Here is a 17,884-nt window from a genome sequence, read left to right as displayed (position 1 = left end):
TTTTTTTTTCTTTATTTATTTAAGGGCTTTGATACATTTAAAAGTACATGTCAGCCCTATTATAATCTAATTAAATACAACAATACAACAAAATTCTTAATCTAACAAAATAAGTCTTTCTCACTATTCATATTTTGATTTTTAAATCATCCAAGATAATAATAGCTTACAATTATACACTTACGCATTATCCAGTTAACCAACTAACTACTTAGTACTTACCCATTTTCAAGTTACCCATTTTTAAACTAAAATTATGCATAATAATATTACCTATCTATTTTGTTTTTATTACTTCTAATCAAAATCCATACTAATATATAAATGCGAAAGTGTGTCTCTGTCTGTCTGCTACGTTTTCACGGCCCAACCACTGAACCGATTTTACAATACAACCCGATACAACCCGGGGAAGGACATAGGCTACTTTTTATCCCGGAAAATTGAAGAGTTCCTACGGGATTTAAAAAAACCGAAATCCACGCGGGCGAAGCCGCGGGCATCCTCTAATAATGACATATTTAGGAAATTTTTAAGGAAATAAAACGCAAATAACATCATTATTGATTGCAAGAAAAATATTAGTCTTAAAACAAATTCCTCAGGGTCTCAAAATAATTTAATTGGTATTTAGCTTTTTGTAGAAGAAGTAAGGTCAACCTGACAACGGACAACCTCAGTAATATAGTAATTGAATGTAAGAATGAGAGGAGACCTACCCTGGGGGAAATAATAGCGATGAATAATATAGTGGGAGCGTTGAAGATAAATTCTTAGACTTTTTGTACTTCAACTGTCCTCTTTTATTTAACCAAGTCGCAATCAAATCTTCACAGAATACTCACTCCGTAAAAAAATATCATTCCAAATTAAAATGTGCATCTGCTAGCTTTTCACTGCCCACGATTTAACCGATTTAGACGAAATTCAGTAAAATCAGTTTTTTTGAGATATATAAAAAAAAACATCCGCATGGATTTAGGTTTTGAAAGATCCCGTGGGAACTCTTTGATTTTCCGGGGAAAAACCGTATACGTCTGTCTTCTGAAAGCAAGCTGTACCAAGTATGTAGATAATGTCCACATAAGTATAAGTACTTACACTAGGATAATGTCCAGATAAGTAAAAGAGTTCCCACGGGATCTTTAAAAACCTAAATCCATGCGGACGATGTCACAGACGTTATCTAATTGAGATATAAATTGGGTGATTACAATATTAATTAGTATTAGATAAGTAGATATCTGTTAAAATGTCAAATTATTCATCAGTTTATTAGACGATTGAAAAATTAACCCCGAATCATCTCAATTACAATATTATACTTACATTTGAAATCATAGAGGCACAAAGCGGAGGCGCTCAGTCAATTAATTTCCTAATTAGCGGAATTTGCACAGACACTAATTGGAGCAGAGTCCTGACTGCGATTTGTTCTGTGTAATTAAATTCAGCATAATTTGGTACTCATTAGTGAGGGCTTCTTATACAGGCTGTAACTGGAACACTAGCAAAAACGAAGACAGTACTGTAGTAGAAGAAGTACTGATGACTACTGATAACTGATAAGATAAACGATAAAAAACGATGAAAAAAATTCTGTATTTTTTAAAAGTTGACAGTAAATTGCAAATAAAACATGTGACTGACGCTAGAGGTTAACAAACATTGCGTAAATCGGTCACTAGAAGTTAATGCCGCGTCGTAGGTGGGGCAGTGGCCCGAGTTTTGCACGCTATACAATGCGGGTTTGAAAAATACTTAATCACTAAAACTACAAGATAAGGCAAATAGTTATTGGCATTGGATTGTGTTATGGTCGTAATAACGCCAAGTTTTTGCTAGCGTTCTGGTTACACCCTGTATACCTACGTCACAGAACCTAAGTCTATACAGTTTCCAAATATTGGAGAAAAGCAGTTGCTATTTTGAAGTCCTTGATGCACAATAAACTTAGAAGTACCTATATTTTTTTTTTAATAAAAGCAAATTTAAAAAAAATTGTGATTGCAGTAGAACATTTAAAAAATACAACTTTAATTGAGTTGATTGATGTTGTGCCGACATAGCTTTATTTTTATTAGGATATGCGAAAATATTATGATGAATTGCAAAAATGAAATTCCATCAAATCCACCAAAACATATTACGTAGGTAGTTGCACTACAATATTTACCTTGCAATTTTGTAGTTAGGACTATCAATTAACCCAATAATAACTACGAAGTCATCAATTGATACTGTTCAGTTGGAGACCTAACCTGGCACCAAAGTTTGAATGCTATATATAGGGTGACAATAGCAATCATCTCTAGCTGATCCTTGCACAATGAACTATTGTAAGAATGCACAGTTGTAGCAATTTTGTCAGGATTATAACAATCACAACTTTCGTGTTAGCTCCTCTATCTATCTACGAAAGAAATCCCTTAAATATTTACACATCATATACCAGTCATGTAAAAAACCATGTGTGTTAAAGCAAAGCGAAGCAAATTAAAATATGCAAAAGTGCCTAATTTTCTTAAAACGTCAAGCATTTGTAACAAAGAAGCTGGAGAGCTAGTTAGATTCGGTGTTTAACCGTCAATGGGGCGGCGCGGTACAAGTCCGCCGGCCCCAGGGACCTCTAAGTGAATTAAGTGTTTGCCGACTCACAGACACTCGCCGGTTATTATGCCGAGAGGAATATTCTATACGCCTCCGTGGAGCGAGATTCGCAAAAACGTCAAGTGCTTTGTCGAGATGTCGCATCTGAATTTTTAAAAAATTCGCGAATGTCACGAATTAAAATATTGGAGTGCTTTTTGTGTGTATTGAATGGACCTATATTATAATACTTTTGTCATAATGCAACCTCTTTTCATCGTTGCCCGTACTATTATACATTAATTTTTAATGGGTTAAACGGAATCGCAGTGTAAACTTTTCGGGGAAGTTCCGCTGGGTATATAAGGCGGGGGATGAAGATCGCGCGATTAGTCTGCGGTCGGCGGCGGTCCGGGGATGCTGTCTCTGTACCGCGCGTGGCTCGGGCCGAGTCCCTGCGTGGCTCGTCCCGCTCCGCCTCCGGGCGCTCACAGACCCGTCCCGAGACGAGCTAAGGCTCCCTCGCCGCCTTCCTCGCCACCGCCGCCCTCGCCGTCGTCGACGACTTCGAGCGAGCTCGACGTAGAACGAATCGAGGAATCTCCACCGACGCGTCAGAGCAACACAGTTTTGGACATCGCGTCCTGCGACGGCCCCGTCCGCTTCAGCCGAGTCCTGAACGTCGCGTGGCAGGAGCCGCACCAGGAGCGGGAATGGCCGTGCCGCCACAGAAAGACCCCGGCCCGTTCCACCCTCCACTACTACCCGTGTAAGACTTGCGGGTCCAAGTTCCCCTCGTACTACTTCGTTCATAAACACAGGAAGAGTTGCCATGCTGAGGAAACCACCACCATCCAAGGCTCGCCTGAACCATCGACGTCCAGTGCGTGAACGTGTTGTGAAAATAATCCTGTTTATGGGGTAAACGATTCTAATTTGTGGGGTAAATAGCCAATATATGTATAAAGTGGAACTTTAAAATATGGGGTAAATGAAAATAACTAGCGGTGTATCAATAACCATATCAGTATTATCATAACAAGTGATTGGGCGAGCTTAGTGCGCCGTTATAGGTTAAATTAATTTAGTTACATTGTTGAAATAAAAGTTTTATCAACTATACTACTAGTGTTTCAATTATTTTTACTCTATATGCTGTGTAAAAAAAAATATTTTGTTTATTTAATAATTTATAATAATTAAAATATCAATGATTTTTATACATTTTTGAAATGGAATATTTTTTCTGAATTTTTGAATTTAATTTTTATTTATTATTTTAAATTATTATGAATCATTATATCTAGTAATGATCATTCAATTAAACCACGTACTGTAGTAAATCATTAAAGTCAAATTTTTTATAACTCTTAAACACTTGCTAAGCTATAAAATTCAACTAGTGATCAGGTGGTCTGAGATGGAACTATTCAATGCTTATGGCCTACAACTCTATATCTCAATATATACTTAACCATTCCAGTAAAAAAGAAATTGAATATTTTAAAATTTTATGAGAATCCCTAATATCCATGAGTTAAGTCGTAACTTACTCAACTTTTGTGTGGTTCCACTATGGAGCAAGTGTAGTCATTTCCAGCGTTAGTCAATATGTAGGAACAGGTTAAGGTACTTACCGGGCTCAGGCGTGGGTGGCGGATGTGTGGGCGTGGGCGGATGGGCAGGCTGCGGCGTGGGCGGCGCGCTGCCCGACAGACACGTCGACACCGCACCGCCACTTGGTACTGATGTCGTCTGTCACACATATTGCTTTTTAAGTTTTTGTTCCTCTGCAGCTTAATATACTTGCTCAATAGTGGACTAATTGGATCAATCCAATAGTATCTAATTTATACCAATCCCATGGAAATATCGAAAAGACTTTATCACACTAATTACTAATATTATAAATACGAAAGTTTGTGTGTATGTGTGTATGTTTATTACTCTTTCACGCAAACACTACTGGACGGATTTGGTTGTTTACGATGGAGATGAAAATGGAATAACACATAGGCTACTTTTATCCCGGAAAATTAAAGAATTCCTACGGGATTTTCAAAAACCTATACCCACGCGAATGAAGTTGCAGACATCAGCTAGTTTACCATATTTAACAAATCTCTGTGTCAAATTTCAGTTTTCTAGGTCCAAGGGTTTGATGATTCAGTCGGTGAATGAGTCAGAACTTTTCTTTTGTGTGTCACTTTAAGTATAAACTAGTTACAAACCACAAACTTAAAACATACTCACAGTAATAACCGTGGCAGTGGTGGCCGCGACCGTGGCCGGCGGCGACTCCGGCAGCGGCACCGCCGCCACCTCGCAGGCCGGCGGCGTGGGCGCCGACACGGCCGGGCTGCCGACCGTGCCCGACGCGCTCGTCACAACACTCACATTACAACTATTCACAGCACTGCTAGTACTCGTCAACGCACTGGACACATTTAAACTTGCACTAGAAGTACTTCCACTTGGTATAAGTCCACTTGTATTGCTGAGTCCATCTGGTCCGTTTGAACCACTCAAGCCTGTCAAACTTGAACTGCTCAGACTTGTAGGTCCACTCGAACTGCTCAGGCCCGCTGGCCCGCTCGAACTGCTCAAGCCAGTGGGTCCGCTGGAACCGCTTATCGCGCCCGGGCTGCCGCTCGCTGCGCTCGCGACTGGGGCTGGTGGTGCCGAAGACGCGGGCGGTGGTGAAGGGGGTAAGGGAGGTGTTCGACTCAGTTCTGACCTGTGGACAATGTGATAAAGTTGGAAATTTTCCATTCGCCAGTTATTCTACAAAGTAAAATTTCAGGTCACATCATTAAATCAAGCAAAACGTTAGGTTTAAAAAAGCACCACATATAGAAAGTGAGGACGTGAATGAAAAGTACGAATGTTGGTTATAGACTATAGTAAATGTAAAGTATTTTTCGAATATGGTTTGCAAATCTTAATGAATCTTTTTTGAGTAGGTACCGTGTGAATCCCACTTAAGAGCAAGGCATATTGTAACAAGGATGAAAGTTTTAAAAGTAGATAAAGTTCAGTTTGATAGTAATAAATAGGTAAATGCGAGCTTATTTTTAAGTTTAACTATGATTTTTTCAAATCTGATATTTTACGGGGCGTTTCATCGATAAACACTGAATTAACTATAACTACGATTATGGTTGATAAAATATTTATGGTCTTATTAAAAAAACTTTAGGCACAGACTAAACAGAGTTTATACCCGTCTATCCCTTACAACGCACAAGTTTAACGTCAGTTTAAACCGCACCTAAAGTTTTTGTAATAAGAGCATTAGTGTTTATCATCAAGGCAAGTTACGGTAAGCATTAATTACATTTGGAGCTGTTTATTAATTCCGCGTCCAGGGGTAAGCGGGCACCCGCGGGGTAAACCGGTTAATTTAAAGAGTGGCGAATTGCGCTAATTATGTTTACCCTTTACCCCACCCCGCCCCCCGCCTCACCCCGCGCGTCGCCGCTGTTTACCCGCGGCGCAGATATCGCATTAATCAGTTCAAATGTATGAAATGTTAATTTTCATATTTTAACAAGGACGCGCGGATTGTTTGTTAAGTTGTATAATGTGTTAACATTATTTTAAGGTCATAATAATTATGTTTAAACTTTAAAGAGTTAATTAGTAATTTCGCAGCGTTTATATGAGTTCAACTTACTGTGATATTATACAAATAATAGTAGTAAATTTCAGTATAAATTATGTTCTGTACTATACGAAAACATACTTAACTCTGATTGCACAAAATATCGCGATGATTTCTGTTTTCCTTTTTTTTTTGCAAAAATATTTAATTTTATCGCACACCCTTATGCCAAAATTTATCCTATTGTAAACAACAAACTTTCGTCACTATCAAATATGTGATTTAAAAAAATGTAATGTACTGTAATAATAGTATGACTGTCCACTTAGGCTTAGATAAACGTTTCCACAGAATCCTATACCAGTTATACCAGAGTTAATACTATAATAATATTTATCTTCGGCCAATCAAATCTGTTCGCAACGGTAACTATTTGAAGATAATTAAAATTCGGCATTGAAACGTCCGTTAATTAACGGCGGGGAGCAACAACGCAAACCCGTGCCGCAGGGATACACGGGATAATCCATCTATCTATGACTATTTTAGTTTTGAGTTTTATTTGGTCTTTTGAATATTCTATAACTTTGAACACCTATTCTAAATTAAACTACTAGAACTAAGACTTCATGAAGTTAGAATAACTAGTGCTATCGCCATCAAAGCCTTAGTATACCAGGTAAGTAAGTAAATTAAACTAATTAGTTCCCTAGTAGTTAGGTCCCTGCAAAAATCAATATCAATATGATATCAAAAAGAAAGAAAAAATAATGAGTAAAAAGTTCTTGTACTTTTTCATCGTCCCCCGTGTTTCGTTTTCTCGATTGGCGGCCGCTTTTAATTAAGGCAATTAGAAAGATGGGCGCCCGGTGTTTGCGTAAAAATCTAAACAAGCCGTCACCGAGGAGAGCGTAGGCATGACGTTGTATCGATCATTTCTTATATCGATGTTTCTTCGTTTGTACAGTCCTAATAGTTTTATAACGTCAGTGACGTTCTAACAGCGCGTAAATCATTTTTGGCGGGTTTTAATATTTGCCGTTCGATGAAGATATTCACCCGCTTTCATTCAACCAATCAGAATCTTATTAACGTCTTTTGCCATTCGATGAAGATATTCACCCGGTTTCATTCAACCAATCAGAATCATATTCACGTCCTTTATTTCATCAATAACTTCATTTTAAATCCTTTCTCTAAATATTGCAAGGTTTGCTAATTGTAGTTTTATTACTCTCATGTAAAGTAGACTTATTTGACTATGCACTGTTAGAACTCCACTGACGATAAGTAATGCAGATGTACTTGCGCAGAATTCTTATTTTGAATGGCCCGAAAATATCTCAGCCAATCATAGCGCGCGTCCGTCCGCTATTGGTTGGTCCCTACGCGCCATGTTTTGTACGCGCGAATTATGAGCGCGATAGCACGAGTCTCTGTTGTATTGTATTTAAAATCTTAACGTCAAGCAATATCAGTCGTCGCTCGCGACCCGATGCGAGTGCACGTATGCGCGGCTACCGGGTTTTAATCGTTTCGCAGTGAGTAGGTAATCTAATTACCTGACTCCGCGTGAATTATGACGGACCAAGGGGTCATCACAATTAACGAGTTTTTGGCATTTTGCCAAAACAAAATGGACATTATGGACGAACTTAGTATAGTGCAAATTTGTGCTTCTAACTTCACTGACGAGGAAGTAGAAGCTGGCAAGACAAATCTTTTTAACGCTCTCGCAGGTGAGGGACTTAAACTCATTCAACGGAAGGGTGAAGATAAGCGGAAAAAAAAACATCCGTGACGTCCTCAAAGTGTTTCACGAGATCAAGCCGGAGCTGCAGCCTACCTACGTCGCGAAAGACCTAAACCGACTTCCACCTGTGTCTTTTGACCACGTGGATGTGACACGGCTGTTGAAAGATATTCTTATTTTAAAGACAGAGCTTCAACATCTACGTAATGATTCAATTTCTAAATTAGAGATTGATAACTTGAAGACGAGTATTGTTTCGGAGGTATGTTCTCGCATCGGGCCATCTTCTGACACACGAAAAGAACCTATACACTCACGCAGTAAGGTCGAGAATGCCGGACAAGGGACGAAGCGGCCAAACGCGGCTGACAAGAATCGTGCGCCCACCTCGCCTCCCGCGCCGAGGCGCAAGCGCTCTGACTCACTGGTCACTGTCGCATCGCCGCCGTCTTACCGTGATATTGCAAGTCGAACGGTGACACAACGTGTGAATGTCAACCCTACGCGTACGGGCGACAAAGCTGTAAATGCACATGATGACGACGGATTCACACTTTTTGTGAATAATAGAAAAAAGCGGAAGCTACGTAATAGCAACAAATGTGGCACTGCGACGGATCCTAGTAAACTAAAAGTAGCACAGTTACCCGAGGCCATCTATTTGTCGAGACTGGAGACTACGTGTACTGTTGAGCACGTCAAGGAGCACATAGAATCTAAGGGAGCACAAGCTATTGACGTTTTGATGCTACCCCAAAGGAAAGAATTAGATTTTAGGTCCTTTAAGATCATCGTTGCGAAACAGAACCTAGATACATTTTTAAGCACGGAGTTCTGGCCTGCAGACTTGGTTTTTAGGAAGTTTAGAGAACGTTTTTCTAACGTAATTAAAACAAATTAATATGGATAGTACACCAAATAAGATAAAAATGATTACGTTTAATTGTAAGAATATCAAGACGTCGATGCAACAAATACGGGATTTGTGTGGTGAGGCGGATCTAGTCGCCCTACAGGAGACCTGGCTTTTGCCGCATGACCTCGGCATGTTGGATACCATTGATAAGGATTTTAGCTGTGTGGCAAGGTCTTCGGTGGACCTCTCTGCGGGAGTCCTGAGGGGCCGTCCCTACGGCGGTCTCGCGCTGCTCTGGAGAAAGTCTAAGTTCCCTAACGTGTCTATTGTGAACTGCTCTAGTGATAGGGTGATAGCTATTCGAGTGGCCAATGGTGCACAGCCATTTATGGTGTTTAGTGTATACCTACCAACTGATAAGCAGGATAACGTTCCCGAATTTACAGACTGCCTGGCGCGGGTGAGTGCCATAATCGAGGAAAATGACATTCCACTAGTTTATATTTTAGGTGATTATAATGCTCACCCTAGTGCCAACTTTGGAATTCAATTATTGACTTTTTGTGAAGAGCAAGAACTTTTATGTGCGGACATTGACGTGTTAGGTATAAACTCGGACACACATACGTTTGTTAGTGACGCGCACGGCTCTCGTAGGTGGTTGGACCATTGCGTTACGACTCAGGCGGCGCGCGACACTATTGTGTCTGTCGATGTTATGTACGGAGTGTACACGTCCGACCACCTGCCATTGTGCGTAGAGTGTAAGATCGACCTCAGTGGTGGTCTAAACCCAAGCGAGAGCCGGGCACTGACTCATAATTATAAGATACGTTGGGGGAGCAGAAATGCTAGTCAAATAGATGGTTACTACGAATACTGTAAGTGTGAACTTGAGAAGGTGAATATGTATGAATGTATACGTTGTATAAATATGTGTAGTAGTTGTGTAAGTTGCGATAGTGACGACTGTTTTAAAAATATTGACGAATATTATGATAGGATTATTAATGTTTTACAAGTATGTGCCGTTAAATGTTCAAATGTGCGTCCTTCCATAAATAAAAATCGTAAGCCTGTAACCGGATGGAACCTCCATGTCAGGGAGAGTCACCGAGTGGCTCGCCTTGATTATAAATGCTGGTTAGTGACTGGCAAGCCGTCCACGGGGTATATATATGACAGAATGGTGGGCAGTAGAAAAGTATTTAAAAATAAAGTGAAATGGTGTGTTCGTAATGAGGAAATGATTAAGATGGACATACTAGCTATGTATAGAAGAGAGAAAAATTTTCCGAAATTTTGGACTGCAACAAAAAAATTGCAGCACAAACAAAGCCTGCCTGTATCCGTGGATGGCTTGCAGGAGCCCAGAGAAATAGCAGAATTATTCGCCTCGAAGTTCAAAATACACTCGATGTCAGCTCAAAGCCCGCAGACGCCAACTCGCCCTGTCGTTGCTGCGCAACCAGTGGTGCAGTTCACAGTCGACGATGTAGCCAAGGCAGTACGTGGAATGAAGCGAGGCAAGTCTCCTGGCCATGACGATCTTAGTATAGAGCACATTCTATATGCGGGTGAAGTCCTATGGTCCAAGCTATGTGTGCTTTACAATTTATGTGTGAAGCATGCATACCTTCCTGATCCTCTCATGAAAACAGTAGTCGTGCCCATCGTCAAGTGCAAAACAGGAGACTTGGGCTCGTCTAACAACTATAGGCCTATTTCTCTGGGCACCATAGTGGGCAAGGTGTTTGAGCGCCTGTTGCAGCCCGAACTGCTGCAGAGGGTGTGTATAGATGACGCACAGTTTGGCTTCCGTCCCGGTGTCTCAACAGACTCTGCCATCGTCAGCCTCAAGCACACGGTTGACTATTATGTCAGCCGTAACACGTCAGTTTACGCTTGCTTTTTGGATCTGAGCCGCGCTTTTGATCTAGTGAATTATGAAATCCTCTGGAGCAAATTGCGCGGCTCAGGTGTCCCTAAATCAGTGGTAGAGGTGTTGAGATACTGGTACGGGGGACAAACAAATCACGTAAGGTGGGGCGACACGACCTCTGATGCCTACAGATCAGAGTGCGGGGTTCGTCAGGGCGGACTGACCTCTCCGGATCTTTTTAATGTGTACGTCAATGACCTGATCGGCGGCCTGAGGAGCACTGGAGTCGGCTGCCATATCGATGGTGTTTGTTTTAACAACCTGAGCTATGCGGACGACATGGTGCTCCTTAGCCCGTCGGTCAAAGGTCTCAGAAAGTTACTGTCAGTCTGTGAGAATTATGCTAAATCTCACGGACTGAAGTACAATGTCTTGAAGACTGAAATGATGATTTTTAAAGCAGGGAAGGGTCCGGAGAGGATTCCCGAAGTGTTTTTGGACGGGACAGCGGTTCGGGTTGTTAGGCAGTTCAAATATCTTGGCCACATCGTCACTGACGATTGTAAGGTCGATCTTGACATGGAGCGAGAAAGGCGGGCATTGTCGGTTCGGTGCAACGTGCTCGCGCGCAGATTTTCTAAATGCAGTAAAGAAGTAAAGGGCACCCTCTTCAGGGCTTACTGCCAGTGTTTTTATACCTGTCAGTTATGGTACCGGTACAAGAGGGCGTCCTTTAGCACCATAAGGGTGCAATATAATGATGCATACCGCATCCTTATGAAGCTTCCAAGATACTGCAGCGCATCGAGCATGTTCGCCGAGGCGGGAATGCCCGATTTCTTTGCTGTTATCAGGACGCGGATATCTTCCTTCTGGGAAAGATTGCGTGGCTCTGATAACAGCATCCTCCAGGTGGTAGGCCAGGACCTACGCAGTCCAATAATAGCTCATTGGAGGTTGATGCATCGAGATTCAAACAGAAAATAGCTCAAAATTGCTCACCTTCAGTGTGCTATTTTGAATTTAATTTAAATAATATTATTATTATTATTATGTAATATTATTTCATTTTTGTACATTTTTGTTTTTGGGTTTTTACCCTAATAAAGAAACTTATTATTATATTATTATATTATTATTATAATAAGGTCTGAAGTTCATTGGTGTAAATTTGGTTTCAGTCGGCGTTATGTTGAGATTTTCAGCACAAACGGATTTTCACCGATGCGACTGATAAAAGTGGCAATACTGTACTTAAACGATAAATAATAATAAATCCGACAAATTACGTTTGACTCTTCAATTTAATCGAGGGCCAAATGTGATGGATCTAAGTATTATCATCAAGCTAAATATTTTCCAGGTAAGATGTTAAATTAATCAAAATTTTCAAAATTACAAGTTTCACAATTTAAGAAACCGTTCTTTATCCTCGTAATCTGCAGATAATATCAGGGCCGCTTTCTTTACCCAGAAATTAACAACAAAGTTTTCAATCTTAAGAATCATTATTAAACCAGGAGATGATAATCCGCGTGGATTTTCTTTTTTTTTCTAATTGAGTGACAAGAGTAGATTCTCCAGGTATCCATGCAAAAAATCTGTTAATTAGATGTCGATATTCCTGTCATCGACAGTCGATAGACCGCAGTTCGCAGCACGGCATCAATCCCGCGGGATCCCGCGCAAATAATAACGGGAGTGATTGTCAACACACGCACGAATATCGCGCCATTATTATTCTATATTTCTTTATTGACAATCACCCCCAACCCACCCCTCCCGAGGGGGTGCGGAACGAAATTGTTTTTTTCTATTTGATTCATTGATGTAAATATACGTTCCATTGAGGTAAAAAAATATGTCTTTATTAATGTAAATAACTAAATAAACTGTGGAGTTTGTTTGATGAATATTTTATTTGAGAACAGCGGTCGTTATGCATTGCTGATGTATTTAAATAAATTATTCTAATGTAGAGGCAAAGGCTGAGTTAGCGAGAAGTGTCTTGTGAATTTTTATGGCAAATCTGCTCGAAGTATTAGGGTAGGTAATTATTTGCCTATTTTTAACTAATTGACAATAGTTCATATATTGGCGTCGATTCTTATGTCTTTCTCTAAACTAAATTTTGTCTGCATCTTTTCTTTTTATTGACATTGCTAAAATGGACCGAAAATTAATTTTAAATTAACTATCAGAATCAATACCACTATCTTCTTAGGTAATTAAGGCTCTTACGTACTTTTTCGAGTAGTTTTCTGCTGTTATGTAAATTAAGAAAAACTAGAATTAATTATTGTAACCGTTGAATTAATAAAAACTACCCACATTATACGACTACGATAAAATAATTCATTTTCTGAGAAAAGTTAAGTGGATTGAGTAGAAATATGAATTTTAAACGATTAATGCAAAGAAAAATCTCGATCTGAATCTCATAAAGCAGAGTGGAGGGCAAACAATGTTCGGAAAGAAGTTACGAAAAAACCCTTTTCGGTTGCCTTTTCAACGTTTTATGGAGATTAGATTCGCATAGTCTTATTTACCGAAAACAGTATTTGACTGTGTCTTAAATGCTCACTTTTCCTTTAAATAATATAATGTTATTTGTAAAAAATATGTAAAATATGTTTTTTAAACATAACACTTTCTTACACATTTCCTCAATAACAAAGGGTGATATTAAGAGTTCACTCTGGAGAAGCTAAAAACATTATATATTAAAATATAAAATGTCACCGTCGAATATCAGAAACATACAATTTATTTTTAGTATTTTATGTTTGATATAAATTGAGTACCAAATAATATTATACTTGCAAACGCACAAGGGTCTAGTAGTTTCCATTTTCTATCCACTTATGATCATAACGTTTCTATTTGCAAGATCAAGGTAACAAAGAGTGAACGCTCATAAGTTCCATGGGTTCAGTATGTGGTAGCGTATAAGGTAGCGTGATTCATGTTTGAACATGAATCACGCTACCTTAGTAGGTTTTTAGTTGTTCTAGATCTAAAACTGAGCCAATTATTATCGATTTATTTCTTCATTATTTATATATAATAAAAGTTATTTTGAAAGTTACGACCCTTGAAATATTTCCCTAAGGCCAAAATATTTGAGTCAACTTCCTACGTAAATAAACCATTTAAAAATTATACAATTACCAAACTAACGCTAAAGGCAAATTTTACTAAAAACAATAATTTCAAATGTGTTGCGTCTGTTTAAAAATATTGATTTAAGTCGTTTTCAAAATAATAACGTAATCCTTGATTTGCGTTACTGAAACATCGTTTATCTTTTTCTTGAGTATGTCCCGCCCGTAAATGTTAATTGGGACAGCATGCGCTTGCGCTCGATTTGGAGCGATCATGGACAGCACTCTTAAGGTGACATAATCATGAAAAAGATGAATGCAGGCAAAGATCAAGCAGTGTCTCTTCCCAATACCGTATTTGCCTACGTCAAAAATAAAAAAATTCTCAGTGATTATTATTAAATAGTCTTCCACGTCGTCCTTTGTTAGTTTTAAGTATACCTAATAACCATTTTAAACTATCGATTAAACCAAAAAAGCACGTCATATCATTGTGACGTCACATGCCAGTAGAAGCACGCATACTAAGCGCGTGTTTTGTCGTTTCATAAAGAGATACTAATTTGATTAGTTGTCAAACATCGGATTCACGAAAACCTTACGAGTACGATTCGCATTTATATCGTACGGAACCCCAAAAGGCTTGTGACGTCACATGCCAGTAGAAGCATGCATACTAAGCGCGTGTTTTGTCTTTTCATAAAAAGATACTAATTTGATTATTTGTCAAACACCGGATTCACGAAAACCTTTTACCTTTCGAGTACGATTCGCATTTGTATCGTAGGGAACCCCAAAAGGGCGGCTCATCCCGTTCGTAGTGAATAATTCATGCCGACCGCTGGCCGTGTTGACACGGCGTAATTAAAAAGCTCTCCCAGTCCCGCTCTGTATTGAACTGTTATACCAATGTTCTTGTACGGATTTTATTATTGCCCTCCAGTGATATACATGTCCCACTAGATGTGGTGTTTCATAGTGACGACTCCACTGGTCCACCTTGTATGGTTGTGAAACTTGGGTTCTCAAAAAGGAAGCAACTAACCGCCTGCAAGCTTTGGAAATGTGGAAAATGCTCCGGACAGCTTTACACCGAACACTAAGGTAATGGACATGGTCCACAAAGACAGAGACCTCATGTCCACTATCATGTGAAGGGAGCTTCGCTTTCTATGGGCATTTACAGAGAAGAGCCCAATACTCATTCTCAAGATTAGTTTTAAAAAGAAGAATTTAAGGCAAAAGGGCTCCCAGGTCGCTAAAGATGCAAATAGTTGGACTATATAAGGGGGTGTTTGTGATGTTTGTTGTAATTTTATTTAATTTTATTATTCATTTACTTTCACTGGTGGCTACTTTACTGGTGTCCATATTTTATTATACACCTATTTTCATTTTCATTTTTGGGCCTGAATAAATAGAAAAGAAAAGTTAGAACACATGATATATATATAACATGATACATAATACATGATAATGACAATGATTGCGTCTAAATCGGATTACGATTGGCATCGATGTTCGTTGGAACATGTTGTAACTATGAAACGCCGCGTCTAGTGAAATACTGATATCACTGTTGCACTCGTTTTGGATTGACTACTATTGGTTGTATTGTTTGTGCTTAGATTTTATTTCACTTTTCGTACACAAAATTGAACAAAGTTTTGTTATTTGTTGTATTGCTTATGAGTAATGATAAAAAAGTCTTCAAATAAGTTTTGAGAAGTATACATTTTTGAATTTGTATGTTTTAAAAGTAGTGATAAATCTTTAAATTGAAGGTAATGATAAATCTTTAGAGCTCCAAAATGGTTTTGATGACAGTTGACTACTACTTTGATTAAATGTATCACACTTCACACTATCACACTAATGTTATAAAGGCGAAAGTTTGTGTGTGTGAATGTATGTATGTGTTACTCCTTCTGTTCGGATTTGGCTGAAATTTGGAATGTAGACAGATTCTGGATTAGCACATAGACTAATTTTTATCCCGGAAAATCATAGAGTTCCCACGGGATTTCGAAAAACCTTAATCCGCGCGATCGAAGTCGCGGGCGTCAGCTAGTAATTTAATATTCACATTATGTTGCGGAATTGTAGAGGACCTTTCCAAATCTTATTTGTCCCTTTCGAGTAGGTACAATTCTTCAATGAATGAAATCTAAAATGGTTAAGTAGATTCAAAACATGTATTGCGAAAAATTGTTAATTTAATTGAGATCATTCAACACCATTATTAGTCACAAAACGCTAGAAGTTCAATCAAAACTGCTCTCTCTACGTAACTTCAAGGAATTACGTTGCACAGCTTTATATGCTGATTATCATCAGCATATAAAGCTGTGCAACTTTCACTATCGTGAAAGAGGGCGGAAATTCAAAAGATCAAAATTCAAAAACAAACCCTCTGCATGCAGTACATTCAAATGAAAGTAGATGGCGCTTCCATTCCAAGTACTAAGTTAGTTTTGGTTGCTTTTGTTAGATGGCGCTGTTATGTAATAGTATTGATTATATTCAATCTTTTTTGATCCTTCGAGCCGGATTTTGACGGTCTATTTTTCTTTGGATTGTTTCGGTGCTCGAAATCCGTCAACGGCGGCGAGATGTAAAATCTTATACTAAGGCAATGATAATAATATATATTATGTAACAAAGAGCATTCAAAAGTGAAAAATTTAAACTTCTATATCTTCTATTCACCGTGTGTTTTGTATCTTCTGTCTTACTCATCCTCAGTGACGAGTTTTATATGTCATGTAATATGAACGTAGCATGTGTATAGTATAACGTCTGACTAGCCACATTGTAAATGCAAATTTTTTCTTTTTTTTAGTCTATTGGTTCATCCTTCAATCACGTCGCAACGAAGCAACGGATCGACGTAATTTTTTGCATAGATATAACTAAAATGTGGTGTGAGAGTGACATAGGCTACTTTATATCCCAGAAAACCAAAAAATTCGCACGGGATTTTAAAAATCAAATCCACGTGGATGTAGTCGCCGAATCAGTTAGTTCATACATAAATAAATTACCCTAAAATATAAATATCGTGGCTTTTCTAGGGGAAAAAATTGAATTTGATGGTGATGTGTGCGCACTGACCTCGCAGGATGCGCGGGCGCGGCGGGCGGCACGGGGATGAGGTCGACAGGAGTAGACTCCTGCTGTGGCGGCATCTCCTCCATGTTTGAGTCCTTATCCGCCACGCGCGCCGTGCCTGGGGACATAAACTTGGTTCAAACAACTATAAAATACTATGAGCTGTCGTAGGGCACCCGACAGAAGCAAATCAAGTGTTCTGTTGCGCTTATACGAGCAACTAAGCGCGCTACTCAAGAAAACCAATAAGATGATATGTGTCATTACCGCATTCGTTACAACGCTATTTAAATTAAGATTCCATTTCGTTTCAAAATCATGTAGAGCAACGTTCTTGAAACTAAAATTCCCAGGATTACCCAAAATGCCCAAATGCCCTGTAGGTGATACAACAAGTTAGGTCAAAATTAATCAAGCGGATTTCCGCTACAGAAAGCGATAAATTGTAGCGAAAATTGTGCAATGATTGATATATTGCTCTGAGCAAGTCCCTCTAATTCCATATTAACTGAGCATTGCCACAGACAAGTGGAACAAAGCGCGTTAAAGGCGCACGTGTGTAGTTCTCCGCCTGGGACACGTGGTAGATAGTGCAAGGCAGCAACAACACTGTTGCTGTACCCACTGAAGCCTCGTCGGGACCCTAGCAGGCAGTTCACCTTCTTGGTCAGGTAGTGAATAGCAAGCAAATGGGGAAACAGTACTGACTCAGTATCCACTGAAGCCTCATGGTGATCACAGCAAGCAGTTCGCCTTCTTGGCCAGACAATGGATAGTGAGGAAAGACAGAAAGGCGGTAGGATAAATACTGGCCCTGCATCCACTGAAGCCTCGTCGGGACTCTAGCAGGCAGTTCGCTTACTTGGTCAGGTAATGAATAGCGAGGAAAGTCGGAGAGGCGAAAGGAACAATACTGACCCTGTATCCGCTGCAGCCTCGTGGTGATAGTTCGCCTTATTGATCAGGTAATTAATAGTAAGGAAAG

At 39.3% G+C, this 17,884-nt stretch overlaps 2 protein-coding genes across 6 annotated transcripts in view; one reads left to right on the top strand and one right to left on the bottom strand.

Moving 5' to 3' along the window:
- LOC123870665 (protein split ends-like) overlaps positions 1–17,884 on the bottom strand; it is a 169,279-nt gene that overhangs the window by 17,255 nt on the left and 134,140 nt on the right. For all 5 annotated transcript variants that reach the window (XM_045914019.1, XM_045914020.1, XM_045914018.1 and 2 more), the window contains 3 exons: positions 16,903–17,017; positions 4,843–5,326; positions 4,227–4,344 (listed from right to left, as the gene is read on the bottom strand). In XM_045914019.1, the coding sequence (XP_045769975.1) occupies positions 4,227–4,344; positions 4,843–5,326; positions 16,903–17,017 (717 nt within the window). The remainder of the gene's footprint in view (positions 1–4,226; positions 4,345–4,842; positions 5,327–16,902; positions 17,018–17,884) is intronic.
- On the top strand, positions 1,865–3,711 carry LOC123870690. The gene has a single exon (XM_045914063.1). It carries the CDS (start codon positions 3,007–3,009, stop codon positions 3,478–3,480), a length of 474 nt encoding a protein of 157 aa, XP_045770019.1. The 5' UTR covers positions 1,865–3,006; the 3' UTR covers positions 3,481–3,711.

The sequence above is a fragment of the Maniola jurtina genome, chromosome 13 (genome assembly GCF_905333055.1).
Source record: "Maniola jurtina chromosome 13, ilManJurt1.1, whole genome shotgun sequence".
NCBI lineage: Eukaryota > Metazoa > Arthropoda > Insecta > Lepidoptera > Nymphalidae > Maniola > Maniola jurtina.
Note: the sequence above shows the minus strand (reverse complement) of the source record. Positions and strands in the feature narration are given on the sequence as shown.